Source organism: Cervus elaphus, chromosome 2 (genome assembly GCF_910594005.1).
Source record: "Cervus elaphus chromosome 2, mCerEla1.1, whole genome shotgun sequence".
Lineage (NCBI taxonomy): Eukaryota > Metazoa > Chordata > Mammalia > Artiodactyla > Cervidae > Cervus > Cervus elaphus.
In genome coordinates, this window is record NC_057816.1 from 18,621,365 (window position 1) to 18,636,257 (window position 14,893).

Consider the following 14,893-nt stretch of genomic DNA (forward strand, 5'->3'; position numbering starts at 1 on the left):
CTGCTTCCTCGGGTAGCATCTCCCCTTTTCCTCTAGAGTTAGTCTTCTACTGCCACCTGCTTCCTCTGCCTAACTTGCAGCATCGAAAACATGAAGACATTCTCCACCCCACCTCCTCTCCTTCATCTCTAGGGTGGTAAAGGTTAGTCCTTTGGGGCAATTGACTTGGCATTTCCAAATGAAAGGGGGAGAAGAAAAGGGAAGATGCCACAATAAAATTATCTTAATTTAAGATTCAGATGACAACTGCAGAGAACATCTGTTTTGAAGCCTGGTGTTGTCTTTGTAACCCAAGAGAAAAGCAGGGTGAGATCAGCTGGGGGGGCCCTTAGCCTGCCACCAGATGAAACCACCTGCAGTCTGGTTGCGGAGGGGGGCTCAGGATCTTGTTCTCCTGGGGTTCTCAGCTCCCCATCAGGAGTCTGTGTCTCTGCTTCCGCCATGATATCAAAGAACACTGGCTCTTCCACCATTTTTGCCCACGCCATCATCCCTCTCCACCCTCCAGGGACCAATTTAGGACAGCTTACATTAGAAATCATACTTAGACTACATGAACCCAGCGGTTCCTGGGTAGCCGGCATTCCGCATGACCCAGGCCTGGACGGGGCCAAAATTCCGAGACAGGTGCTCAGTTCACCTCAAGGAAAGGAACTGTGGTGTGGAGGGAACCTCAGATCCTGTAGCCCTGATTGGCAGCTCGTCACCACCTTCTGTGTGAGCAGAAGCCTGAGTTGCTGCGAGAGAAGTACGTGCTGTCTGACTGGTGGATTTTCAAATGTCGCCTGGTCTGTGGATGAGGCCCATCCATCCCACATTGTTGGGGCTGCAGATGCAGCTGAATGGGTCGTAATTACAGCCTAAAGAAACGGCAGACAGTGATGAGCCAGCCCAGACCCTTTCTCTCCTTAAGCCCATGCCAAGCTGTCTCCCGCAGAGAATGCTAGTGTGGTTACCCTGCAGCGTGTGTGCCCGGAGACAACACATCCAGGGCAGAGGAGACTGTTAGATTTCTAGAAATCGAGTCTGAGCATCTCTCTGTTCCTATGTATGCTGTATCCTGCTTCGTTTCTCAAGGGTGTCTGGGAACAGACCTAACCGAATGACAGTGAGTGACTTCCCCTGCAGTGTGGTATCTAGGAGATACCAAGGTGTGAGCAAGCTGTGAGCAGGGGATCCCTTTCTAGAAATGACAGTCTTTTCTGAACTGTTTGGCCTTGGGCAGAATGACTTATTCGCTCAGAGTCATTTTTTCCTCTGGAGATAGCAGGGCTGAACTTGACTATCTCTGAGAGAGTCCATCTAACATGTGACGGAGCCAAGACCTAAGGTTTTGTCTCCAAAGAGGCACCGCAAACATGATATTCCTTCTGAACCTGACATACAGCTTTGCCGTGACTTTTAAATACAAGTCTGCAGCTTCCTCTTCCGACCAGGTAGTGCCGGAATATCTAAAGCGAGGTCCAAGCTGGGCAGGTTCTGAGGGAGTGGGTTGGAGCGATTTTTTAAAATTAGATATGATCGTTCTCTTAGTCTGTCCATAAGACAGTTCAGGTAAATAGAGAGTCCACCTTACTCTGCAAAGGGGTTCGCCATGGAGAAGATTTTTTTTGTGATTTCTCCTACATCCTACCATCTACATGCGTGTATGCTCAGTAGCTCAGTCATGTCTGACTCTTTGCGACCCTGTGGACTGTAGCCCACCAGGCTCCTCTGGGATGTCCCAGGCAAAAATACTGAAGCTGGTTGCCATTTCCTACTCCAGGGGGTCATACCTACCCAGGAATCGAACACACATCTCCTGCACTAGCAGGCGGATTCTTTACCACTGCCTGACCTGGGAAGCCCATCCTACTGTCTATTGGCTCTTAAAAGCAGTAACAGTGATTAAACTTTATTTGAGCTCTTTTTCCTGACTGTGCTAAATTCTTTCCTGCATTATCTCACGTAATCCTCCAAGCAACCTTACTTTCAACAGGGAAGGACTGAAGTTTGGGATTGTTTAAAGGACTTCTGTGGAGTAATTCAGCTGGTGAGTGGGTCAAGCTGGAATTTCAATCTGAGTCTTATTCCAGAGTCTGCACTACTCAGGCTCCTCTTGGTTTTATCCTGGAGAACTTTCCCAGGGCAAACAGGCCCCAAGTCCTCCCCTCTTCGCAGCCCGCCCTCTTCTCCCGGCTTCCCCCCTTACTTATCGCTCAATTGTTTATTGTACCTTCTAAACAATAGTTAATGAGTCTGTATTACACGGTCAGGGGAGAGCCAGGGGTGATTTTTATTCCCTGAAACAGGGATGAGGTTGTGACACAAAAAGGTTAAGTGGCTTGGGTGAGGTCACAGAGCCAGCCTGCAGTCAGCGACAGCCCAGCTTGAGTCCCCCACTTGGGTTCCTGAACTGACCCTAAGGCCTTTGGGCATCCGAGTTTAATTAAGAGAGTTCTTTTCATTTTCTCCAGTTTTCCATTTTATGGCAGCTTGATAACGGTGGATTTGGAAGCCCCAGGCATCTTTCTCCCTGCAGGGTGCTTTTCAGTGACTCAACTTATCACAGAGAAACCACTTGCTTTAGAGTTAAGCTTTTAGAAGCCTGTTTCTGTGCAACAGGGTGACTGTTGCCTTTTTTTCTCAGAGAAAAACAACCACAAACGCAAAGCGGGAAGGTTGTTAATTGAAAACTTTTTTTTTTTTTCAATCTTACATTTAAACCAGCAAATCATCTGTGAGTCATAAACTTGCTCTGGATTAGCCGTTAGCGGTCTGAATGTTTTTGCGCCTACCTTTAATAAAGCGTATTTTAGCTCACAACTCTGAGATTCTTTAGTTTTTGGTCAAGATGCGAGAAAGAAGACAATGTATTCCACTACACTTCTGGAGAGGGACAGTCTTCAGGATCTTCCAGGATTGTCTAAAATTAGGTGTATTTTTATATTTCTTTTTTGTTGATATTGGAGTACAGTGGAGGGAGGGAGGAGGGTAAAAGAGAAAGTTTATGTGTTTTACATACTCCATGTTTTTGAGGGAGTTCTTAAAAAAAGTGACTGTTTTCTTGGTGTCATTAATGTCTGACTCCACACCCCTGCCCCTTGACGCCTGATGTCTGTTCTGAACCCTTCTGACATGATATCTCTAGTTTGAGGAATTTCAGCACTTGCTGGGTGTAATTCCCTAAGTCTTGGGAATGTCTGAAGATACAATTCTGTTTTCTGTCAGGTGTAGGAAGAACAGACTGCTGCATTACAAGCAAAAACAAAGTCATTCCTGGTTGATTTCTCTTGAGTGCCTTAAAAAGCAGATAGGGTCTTGAAACCACCTGCCCAAGGGGCTGGAAGGCAAAGCTCAGCTGACCTTGTTTTATTAATGGGAAAACTGAGGCACTAATGAACCGGAGTGGACAGGAGTGCTGGGGAATAGAGCTTGTGATCAGCCAAGCCAAAGGTCAGACTAGAGGCAGAGTGGTTCACACTGTTTAGCTCATTTTCAAAAGCCCTAAGTATCAAACTCACTCACCCTTTGTATTAAGAAGCTTTGGTGGCAAAGTAAAAGTCCCTAGTGACCAGGGAGGTGATAGTTCACTACTTATTTACTTGTGTGTGTGCTCAGTCTTTTCGTGTGTGTGTGTGTGTCCTACTCTCTGTGACCCCATGGAATGTAACCCTCCATGTTCCTCTGTCCATGGGATTATCCTGGCAAGAACACTGGAGTGGGTTGCCATTTCCTCCCCCAGGAGATCTTCCCTACCCAGGGATTGAACCCATGTTTCCTGCAGCTCCTGCATCGGCAGATGAATTCTTTACCACCTGGGCCACCTGGGAAGCCTGACATTTCACAATTCAATGAATATTTATTGAATGTCTACAATGTGTCAGGCACCATGCGAGGCACTGTTTTTTAGGATATAGTCATATACAAAGTGTAGGGCATGGCAACCCACTCCAGTATCCGCACCTGGAGAATTCCCATGGACAGAGGAGCCTGGCAGGCTACAGTACATGAGGTTGCAAAGAGTCAGACACAATTGAGTGACTAAACACAGCACACAAGATACAAATATCATCTAAAGTCCACAGGAACATTTAGGAAAAAATCTGCTTGTGTCCTACAGAGAATAAAGATTTCATTTATCAAAATTATCAGATTAACCAAGTGGGATCATAGCAGGCCTGACTGGGTTACTCAAATCCCAAATATGTAAAAAATACTTTAACTCTGTCCATATTAAGTGCTCCTTGTCCTTAGGGAAGTTTCATCCAGTTGGGAGGTTGGATGTATAACTTCTGCTAATGTCAATATTCACAACTGGTCTCCTGCAGGGTAACTTTCCTGGAAGTCGGTGGTGGCCCCTGGCTATCTCCCAAACCCCATTCCCTGATTTGCACAGTCAAACCTTTCAAGCTTCTGTGCTTCAGGACTAGGTTATAAAGGATGACTGACAAGTTGAGTTGTCATCATTGAGGAACTGAAGGAATAAACTTCCCCCACTGCTGGAGTGGACAATGTTTTTGGATCTATCATGGCAGGCTCTTTGAGTGTCTAATTTGCAGGGATGGGGGTGGTTAGCAGTGTTTAGGCTAGCCTGGAAAGAAAGCTGAGAAAAGGACTGAGGGAGAGAGGCAGGACTTGCTCTGAGAAAGCTGCATTTGAAATAGAATACTCACACCTGGATTAAAAAAAATGCCAGCATTTCCTTAACATAACATTGATAAAACAAAATTCCCCGAAGCAACTCCTGATTTGCACAGTTCTTTTTGCTGATGTATTCAGTGGGTAAGGCAGGATTGGTTCAAGATCTCTTTCTTGGCTGCTCATTTGAATGTGCAAATGCACAATTCATTCATGCGCTGTTTCCCCCAGCTTTTCCCAGGATCTGATGGGTCTGTTCTTGTCATCTGGGGCCCAGTGCTGTTTTCTCATACCTTTGGGAAACACAGCTGGATGACAACAATCCTTCGTCTATCAGACTTACCCCCGTACAAATACTTCACTCTGCAGAGTCACTGGAAGACGAGCATAATCTGAAGTTTGAACCAGGAGCCCGAGATTTGAGATTTATCTTCTCTTCCTGGCTCCTTTCTTCCCTGGTTGTGGGAAACCTGTAAATTACTATACTTCAAGAGGACAAAACTGGAGTTAGATGAGGTAAGCAGGTGTGTTAAGACTTATCAGAGGCTGAGGTTACAGTTATAACCATGTGGTGGGAGTTAACATATGCTTAGAAATCAGGAAACAGGATTAAAAATAGCTTTCTCTGAGGTTGTTCAGAGAGATTTATGTTTAATCTTTTAGTTCATCAAAGATAGGTCAATGCCTGGCTCCCGATATATGTACGTGTGTCTAGGTGCGTTATATAGGTACCTGTGTCTATGTCTACTGCTTGATTTGTTAATTAGGACCAACTCTCTCCGTTTATAACCAATGCGCCAGTGGCAAACTATTAATTATGCAGGGGTCATGTTAGGGTATCCTAAGTGTCTGGGCTTCCCAAATGGAAAAGGGGACTGAAACTGTGATTCTGTCATGGCTGTGAAAGATGTACTCCAGAAATTTCAAACCTCAGAGCTGTGCATCATGTTTTAGACGGTGGCAACAGGAGGACTGTCAGTTTTACCCAGTAGACGATTTTGTGAAAGGAAAGACAAAACCTTGGCCAATGGTGACATAATTAGAGGAACAGAACCACGGCTGTAGGGAAACTGGAAGTTCAAGGAAGCCCAGGACTGGATTCCAGTTTGGGGGCCCAGTTCTTGACTTTCCTAGTACTATAGAAGTCGTTGGGCCTTTGTTTTGGGGTCTCCAGGAGGCAGCCTTGGGCTCCATCCGTACCAGTGGCAGCTAGATTCTTATCAAGGGCAGCTCACTTCTTAACTGATTTCTTAACGATGACGCGGGTGGGCTCTGGAAAAATCGAAGGCTCCTCCAGCAATACAGCCCCGATCCCTGAGTCACTAAGCGGCCGGAGTCCAGTATTCCCAGAGCCCTTTGAGGACACTGGCTCGGAGCCCCTTGCTCGCACGCACGCCCCTCCAGCCGCTGCCTCACGTCCTGTGTGTCAGTCTTTGTGAATGAATGATGGACACGCACTTGGAAAACTATGCCGCTCCCGGGAGGGGGCGGGAGCCGGTGACCAAGTCCTCAAGAATGCGTGGAGAATCAGATGGACTTTCCCAAACGGCCGGGGTGGCCCGGGCACCAGCCAGCCCGTCCGCTCCGGGCTCTTTTCCCCCAGGTAGGGGGCTTCGCGGCCCGCTGGCTCTGCGCGCGGCTCCAAGGCGATCCGGCCGCAGGGCGCCGTGAGCCGAGGGCGCGGCGGGCGCGGAGGGCCCCCAGCTCCGCCCCGCTTCCTTTCGGTTTGGGCCGCCGCCGGCGATTGGCCAAGGGTCCCGGGCCCCGCCCCCCCGGCCGCGCCCGCCTCTCGTCGCCCCGCCCCTAGGCCCCCCCGACCCCCCCTCCCGGCAGAGATCCTGGGGGTGGGGGCCGAGCGCGCAGACCCACGGCCGGGGCCCGGCGCCGCGAGCTACGCCCCAAAGAGGAGGGGAGAGCGCGCGGGCGAGGGAGGGAGTCGGCTCTGGAGAGCTAGGGCGAGGGCGAGCGCAGGCGGCTGCCCGCGGAGAGGAGGGAGCCGGGCGCGGACCAGGAGGGAGCCGGCGGGGCGCAGGCGAGGCGGGGACCCGGCGCGCGCGCACTTTCCCGCAAAGTGCCAACTATCCCGGAGAGAGTTCCGGGCGCTCACCTTCTGGGCGCGGGGCAAAGTCAGCGGAAATTTGAGATTTTAAAGAAGAAGGTCCGATTCCCCCCGTCCCCTTTCCCCTGTTACTCATCCCTATTAAAAAGAAAAACAAGAATAACAGCAAACTCGCTCTAGCCCCGTGTGTCCCCCCTCCCCACTCCTGGCACCATGAAGGCGGCCGTCGATCTCAAACCGACTCTCACCATCATCAAGACGGAAAAAGTGGATCTGGAGCTTTTCCCCTCCCCGGGTGAGTGGTGACTGCCGAGGCCCCCCACCCCAGCCCTCGGCCTCTGGCCTGGCTCCCCTCCACTTCTCCCCCTGTGATCTCTTCCAGGCAAGTGGTGCGTTTCTGCCCCAGCTTCTAAGCAGGCGATGCTGGTGGCAGCTGGAAAGAGGTAGACAGGAGGAAGATCTGGACTGTTGGTGGCCCGAGACCCTTGTTTGGGGGGTGGTGGTGGTATTTATTTTCACAGCTGTGTTTTTGTGAGTAGTGGGAAAAAGCTTTTAGAATGTCCAGCACCCCTATTCCTGCTTTCTTATTTTTCCAAATGAGCGGGAACCCTCTGGCCTTATTCCTTAATGTTAGTGAGGGTGGACACTGCCGCCTAGGACATCATCCCCTGACCCTGCCGACATCGCCCAGAGTTGGAGCTAGATGGAGGGCCCTGGGGAGTTAAAGCCCAAAGGATGTCTAACTGGCTGGCCTTCAAGCACATCTTCAAATGTCCTGCCTTCCTGAGCTCGCCTGTCACATGTGCCTTTGCTGTCTAGTGTCTCTTTTTGGGGTTGAGGGTATGGAGATGGAAGCAGAGCTGAATTGATCATCTTACCTCTGGGAAACATCCCCATTCTGTTTATGCAGCTAACTTCATCCATCTTTCTAATCTGCCGTAAATTTGTCCCTTGCTACCTAAGATCTGTGAGAAGAGGTAAAACCTCCCCAAACCAAATGTGACTTTGGGTCTTTGGCTGGTGTGTTATCCAGCTCTTGGATTTGCAGAAGAAAGGTATAGGAAAGAAATTTCAGTTTGTCTTAGACACAGTTTTTGGTACTAAGCAGTTTAATGAACTCTGGCATTCTAGAATTTCTGGAATAAATGCAGTTTGGAAAGAAAAAAGATGCTTTCTTTCAGGATAGGAACTGCCAGCTGTCCTTAAGAGTGTCATGATTTTGGAGGTAGAGGCATATAGAAAGATGTAGAGGGGCAAGCTGATGGCTTTTGGAAAATAATTAATCGCAGTAACAGGCAGCTCTGTTGTATCTGATGATCAATAAGTAAGTTCAGCGGCTGCTCCTGTTGGTTAACACTTCTTTGCCTCCACCGTAATTAGTTGCATATTTTAACCCTTTCTTAATCTCTTTAAACTTTCAACACAAGCCAAGCTGAATTTTGTCATTTGAAGAGCTTTCAGAGACTTTAATGAAGACACAGCAGTGAGTAGTGACTTCTCTTAGACCCCCTAACACTCAAGCCCAGGGTTTCTGGGTTGCTCCCTGGAAGGTACAGAAAGACTAAGACTGTTGTCAGAGAGATGCTGAGATGAGCTAGAACCTCGGAGACATTTCAGGCACAGAGAGCTACAGTTTAGAAATGATGCTGGTGTGATGGTGGCCTTGGGGGCGGGGGGCGGTGTTAAAGAAGCCAGAATAAATTCTCTTGGTCCCAATTGATGCTAACCATTTATAGAGGAAGTGAAAGGAGAGTTCCCAGCAAAGATAGATCTCAACTAATGCCTCCTTTTCTTAAGTATGGCTTGTTTATATGTGTGTTTATGGGGAAGAGACAGATTTGGTCGTCTGGGAAATAGCGTGTGGATCTGTCAGTTCAGAAACCTACAGTGGATTTGGTGTGCTGGGAAGGAAAACGGGCCCCCTAGCAACACATGTTTTAGATCACAGTAAACAGCGGAAGCATTTTGGGGGAGTGTTTTAGTAAATATTAGAGGTTTTAAGTAGATGATGCTGTTCTGTTGGTTATTATAAAAATAAATCCTGAGCAAGTAACTATTCTTAGCTTTCCCATCTGTAAGATGGGGACAGTGAGGCCTAATGCTGCAGTCATCACCATTATAATAAGCAAATTTACAGTGTCCTTCTTTTGCAAAATGGTTTACATGCCTCTGATCTGATTTTGTCAACAGCCTTCAGTACAACAAAATTTCAGCTGATCAAAGAAATTGGGAAGTCTTCCGCCATTCATTGTAACGAGATTTGATTTCTGGTGCTATCTTGGGAAAACTAAATAGAGAATCTTGAAAATACAGAGCGAATATAATATCTAAATTTGAGTTCGTTTTCTTTTCTGGAGAGTTAGTAGCATGTATGTGACTATTATACCCATACCTCAGAAAGGGAAATAGAGGCACAGAGAAGGTAAGTTACTTACCTAAGAATGTCTGGTGAGCCAGCAGCTCAAGTAAAATGTATCCCCGTATCTACCTTCTCAGTGGACAGTTGCCTGCAAGTTGCCTCTGTAAAGCTTGGCAGAGAAACTTCAGTTGATACTTGAACTTGCCGGTGCAGGGGGTGCAGGAAGCATTGGCTGGGCTGCCGGCTTTTGTTGGTGGGAAAAGACACTCACTGGCAAAGTGGGGATTTGCTTTGCCTGTAAGACCATACAGGACATTTTAAAAGTTTAACTTCTCATAGCATGGCTTTGTGTCTGCAGCTGTGACTTAAATGTTTGTCAGAATGACTCTGTGGCTTGTTTAGTTTATTACGTGTGGAGACAACTATTTGGGGGAACTTAACTTGTTTCATTAATTATGCCAGCTATCTTCCTGCTCCCCACCCCACTCAATGTCTGAGAGCTGGAGAGAGGCAGGGGTGCCCCAGCAGGAGCCCAGGGTTATTTGCCAGTCTCAGTGGCTAGGGTCTGATCAAGTACTTTTATTCACTTTTATTCTGGATTGAGGCCTCATAGGAGTTTTGACAGCTTTTAAGGCCAAATGAACATATACTTGGAAATAACATTGGCGTTGAACTTCGCTTGTAAGTGTAAAGTTGCATATATCACTTTGATTGTAATACATGATTGCCGGGTTCTCGGAGCTTAAATGGGTTAAAACAAATACGACCACAGAGTGTCCGTCCGTGGATTTCCCTCCTGGTGTGGAGTTTGCTGAGAAGGGGTGGAGGCTGGGTGCCAAAGCAAATACATCCCAGCCGCTTAATTTTTTCTCTCCTTCCCCACTTCACCTTCTTGGTGAGGTGAGCAGTAATGCTCAGAGAAGAGCAGGAATTCTAATTCTGAATGTTTGATATTTTACAAGATTGAAAGCATCAGCCCCCTTCGTACCCTAGAAAAGGCTGTCCATCCCTCTGACCTGTATTGCCTTAGGAGACAGGAAGAAGCTGCGTCTTCTCCCAGTGCCTTCGGTCAGTCTCTGTAACTTCAGCTAGGCAGACAAAAAGCGCAGAGCTGCCGCGCTCTTAGGATCACTCTTTCACTGTGTTTCCAGACCCCCACGGACCATTCTCCTTTCAGAGCAGGGTCTCTGGAGCCAGCCTGTCTGATTTTGAATCTCAATTGTACCACTTACTAGTTTTGTGACTTTGAACAAATCTCTCCGTGTTCCAGCTCCTGCATCTGTCAAATGAGTATGATCACCGTTCTATCTCATAGGGTTGATAGAAATAAATCTGTTACTGTATGCATATCCTAAAACAGTGCTGACCTGTGATAACAGCACAAAATGACCTCGGTGACTGTAGAATTGGGTGGGGGGTGGGTAGCTTGAAGTGTTTTATAGGGGCTACAGCTGTCTTATGCACCTCCCCTAATCTCTTACTTGAGAGGGAAAAAGAGTGAAGTTAAAGAGGACCTTTTCACCTGCCTCCCTGAGATCTCACAGTCTATTCTGTGCCCCCGACAGCAAACTTAGTGAACCAGGTGACGCTCAGAGGGTCAGGGCATCTCTGGGGCTTGGTTGTCATTACAGGGACTCAGTCAGTTACTGTGGGTGATGGAGGTTGTCAGTGCTGCCTGGGAGCGGAGGCCAGGGCACATTTGCAGGGTTGATGGAAATGCACAGATTTTCAGTTATGCAGGGTTGAGAAAAGCATCATGTCCGGTTATTATAAAGTATCTCACATCTTATTTATTTATTTGGTTGGCAGAGCTTGCATTCCTGGCATTTTTGGTTGGTTTGTATTGCTGTTTTTTTTTTTGTCTCTGTAACTTTTTTTTCTTTCTTAAAGAGACCAGACCACCCTGTAGGGGGATCACCTCCTCCTAGGAGACAGACCAGCCTGAGATGTACCCTACCAGAGCTTGGCTTGCTCTGGGCTCCCTCAGACTCTGTGCAGAACCAAGAGCAGCTTAGCGTAGGTCAGTATTTTTCAGGAAAGCCAGGCCCCCTATTGCAAAGAACACAGCTAACTCTGCGACGGCGACAGCGACAGTGTAATTACAGTCGTAGCTGGTTTGCAGACTGAATCACCCAGGGCTGTGGTGGCATTCCCTGAGTTCACAATGAAGGTAGATTCCTGTCATTCCCAAGTTGCAGGGGTATTTCTGAAACATGTATTGAACCTGTGTTTTGAACCAGGCTCTTTCCCACGTCATACCCTGACTCCGGAGTAGGGGATGTATTATTATATCCCTTGTTTAGATGCGGAGGAGGATATTCCAAGATATGCATAATTTCCTCAAGGCTCAAGGTTAGAAATTTACAAGTCGATGAGCCTTGCGGAGCATTTTATACCGTACGTAAAACACCATGTTATTCACAGAAAGCCAGGGAATTAAAAGAGGTGGCTCTGGGGGGGCGGGGTCGGTGCTTTGGGGGTTCAGGTGGGCAACGGTCCCCTGTCACTCTGCATGACTCCTCTGAGTTAGGGGCAAGGGCCTGTCTGTCCCTTGAACTCCCTTCAGGGCCAGCAATCTAGGTGTGTTGCTTTAAGAAGATGCGTAAAGATTCCAGTAATGCTTGCCTGAGATCACCAAGCAGAGAACCAGGCTTCTTGTTTTTTCAGTGCCTTCCAGACGGAGTTCCTTTTCTCACAGGTGAGGACGGGGTTGTGTTTATTTCCAAGGTTGCATCCTTCCCGGAGCTTTCCCATTTGGCCTGTTTTACCTCTTTCATCACGGACGCAGCTCTGCCTGGATCTCACTCACAAACAGGGTGACGAGAGACATAGATCAGTAACTAGCTTGTTTCCTTAGTACAGATGTAATTTAATTTTTCTTCTTGTAAGGAGGCCAGAGGTACCTGTGTTTGTTTTCTGTACAGCAAATACATTTTACTTTTTTTTTCGGCCTAAAGTGTAGAGTTTTCACGCCCATGTCATGGGTCAGGGTGTGTTGTTTTTGTTGTTGTTCAGTCGCTAAGTTGTGTCTGACTCTTTGCAGCCCCCGGGATTGCAGCACACTGGGCTTCCCTGTCCTCCACTGTCTCCCAGAGTTTGCTCAAATTCCTGTCCATCGAGTGGATGATGCTATGTAACCGTCTCATTCTCTGCCACCCCCTCCCCTTTTGCCTTTAATCTTGGGTGTGTTCTGGTACAAGGAGGGAAGTTGAGCCACAGGATGCTATGTGAGACCTGCTCACCCTTCTCGGCCTACAGCTCAGAGGGAAGCCAACAGACGCCCTGGCAGCCTGTCCATGGGTGAGATCTCGGTTCCTCTAAAACTGCCTTATGGAGAGCATTTTCTCCATACAGTACCCCTGGGCCCCCACAGTTATCATAGAGAGCAGTTTGTCCCCATGTTTTTATCTGGCTGCTATAGAATGAAACATTGATCCCCCTGCTCAGATGGAATCTCTGATGGGATTTACCACCCTATTCACAGCATTCTGGGCATGCCTGGTGGCTCAGCGGTAAATTATCTGCCTGCCAATGCAGGAGAAGCAGGTTCAATCCCTGATCCCGGAAGATGCCCTGGAGAAGGAAATGGCAACCCCCTCTAGTATTCTTGCCTGGAGAATCCCATGGACAGAAGAGCCTGGTGAGCTCTTCTCAGTTCATGGGGTTGCCAAGAGTCAGACATGACTTAGAGACTAAAACAACTCTCAGCATTCTTGGTTTTTTTACTTATAGCTGTTAAGCTCTTCTTAACTCAGGGTTCGGAATGTCAAGACAGTCCCCCAGTCTATCATGCTTCTTTGTCATATATCTGCAGCTTCATTTTGCTGGAGTTGGGTTGAAGAGGTCTTTTTCCAGAACATTAGTACATGTTTTTCAAGTTGCAGAAACAGGCTATTTCTACTTGGCCGCTTCTCTGAAGCCCTATGCCTATCTGTGTTACTGTTTTCTTTTTAATTGTGTAGTTTATAGTCTCCATGCAGATACAGAAAGAAATTGGCCTGTAGGGTAGGTTACAGCAGATCCAATTTCATTGGCAGGGAGCCATGCTTACAGAAACACTCAAAACATTGCTGTTTGAGCCATAAGTGTTTATTGATTATTTGGCCAGGTTCTTCAGAGTTCCCAAGTTCTTTCCAGTTTCTGCCGCTTGGGACTAGGCTTGTCACTGGGCACTGGAAAGGTGGCTTCCAACTGCCCATCAGCTGGTCTCCATTGTCCTTTTTCTGTAGCGTTTCATTCTGTCTCTGAGAACTGTAAGGTACTGGCCCAGACGGTGCTTCAAGACCCAGTGCAGCATTGGAAAGGTGTAGGCTATTGGACTTCAGATCTTGATGGTGTGTGCTTAAAATTTACCATCCAAACTGGGACACTCTTGAGAGTATAAGGGTGCTCTTGATGATTATACCAGAATGAGAGGTAAACATAGAGTAGGACTCTCCCCGGAAACCGGGTGCACACACTTAGACACTGATTTTGGACAATAGTATTTTTATGATATCTGCTCTAAGTTGCTAATTTTAGGGTTTTAGGCCATCCAGAGTAAGCTAAAAGGACAAGATTCAGAATTCAAGTTCTGTGTGGTTTCCCCCAACCGTGAGTTATATTTTTAAATGTGTTTTTGACACATAATAGAATATTTCTCAGCGCCTGGGAAACAACTAAAAAATCAACCTCAAACAAGTTCGCTCTAAGCATTTGAAACCTCTTGGTAGCTTTGGGGACCTATGCTGAGCTGTTGATTTCTGCTTTGCAAGGTTCTGCGGAGAAACTGTAAGCTCTTAGCATGTAGGGTGTGTGTGTGTGAAAATGAACTTCTGAGTAGGGGGAAATACTGGCTTTTCCCCCTACTCATTTCATTTACACGTGTGAAGACGATGACTTTTTTTGTGTAATGTTCATCCAAGATGAGAAGTTTTACATTGGGATCAAAAGGGGCAAAAAAAAAAAAGTGTTTTTTTTGGTACCATTAACAGGGGTAAAAACAAAGGGCAAAAATATAACCCTTTCATTTTTTAGGATGGGAGGAAGGGAATTGGTGCATTTTTCTGTAGTATCTCTTTTCTCTAAAAAAAAAGAGAGGTGAGGGAGAAAAGAGTAAGAAATTATGAAAGGAGTAATGAAAGAATGAAAGGAAATAGCAAAAAAAAAAAATTTAGTGATATTTTATAGACTTTTGGGAAAACTCCCATGTGGATCAAACATGGTGCTTGGGTAGGAATTCCAATCCAAGTGGCTGGGTGGGTAGTCTTGGATCTGCTGTTTCCACTCTGTCTGTGTCGTCTTTTCTGAGTACTTTACATCCTGCACAGGTCAGGGCAACCCAGATGGAATCGTCCCTGTGCTCCGGGTGCTTTCATGGCCAATAGTGAAGGAGGATCATTACTTGAACTTGTAGAAGTACATGGGGGTCAATGATTGTTTATATTTTCTGTCTGTTGGGTGCTTCCTTCCAACACTTCTAGGCTAGAATAATTTCCTGGGTCAGCTTCAGGGAGAACACGGGTATTTCAAAAGCATTTGAAAGAGGTGCTAAAAACATGGAGAGGATTATTTTAAATAGAATAGCATGGGGAGAATGCTGTAAGTTTGGAGTGAAAGAAAGGCTTACATAAATATGAAGAAAAATACCTTGATTGTAGAAAGAGAAGAGAGACAGAATTGTCAGGCCGGGAGCCACGTGAGAGCCTTTTGCATCTCAGGATGAATTTTGCCTTTGAAAATAGGGAGATTTTAAGAAAAGAGCAGTGTTATTAAAAAGGCTTATGAGAGAGCTGTTGTCTTTTTTTTTTTTTTTTTTGGGAGGGTAGCATTAGTTTACCTCCCACTCATACTGTTAGTTGCTAAAACCTCTATAT

At 46.8% G+C, this 14,893-nt stretch overlaps 1 protein-coding gene across 4 annotated transcripts in view; it reads left to right on the top strand.

Moving 5' to 3' along the window:
- ETS1 (ETS proto-oncogene 1, transcription factor) overlaps positions 1-14,893 on the top strand; it is a 140,420-nt gene that overhangs the window by 60,066 nt on the left and 65,461 nt on the right. The window contains exon 1 of one of the 4 annotated variants that reach the window (XM_043873449.1): positions 6,506-6,974. The exons of the other annotated variants lie outside the window; for them this stretch is intronic. Coding sequence (XP_043729384.1) covers positions 6,893-6,974 — 82 coding nt within the window. The 5' untranslated portion in view covers positions 6,506-6,892. Of the gene's footprint in view, positions 1-6,505; positions 6,975-14,893 lie in introns of those variants that run through there. 4 annotated transcript variants of the gene reach the window in all.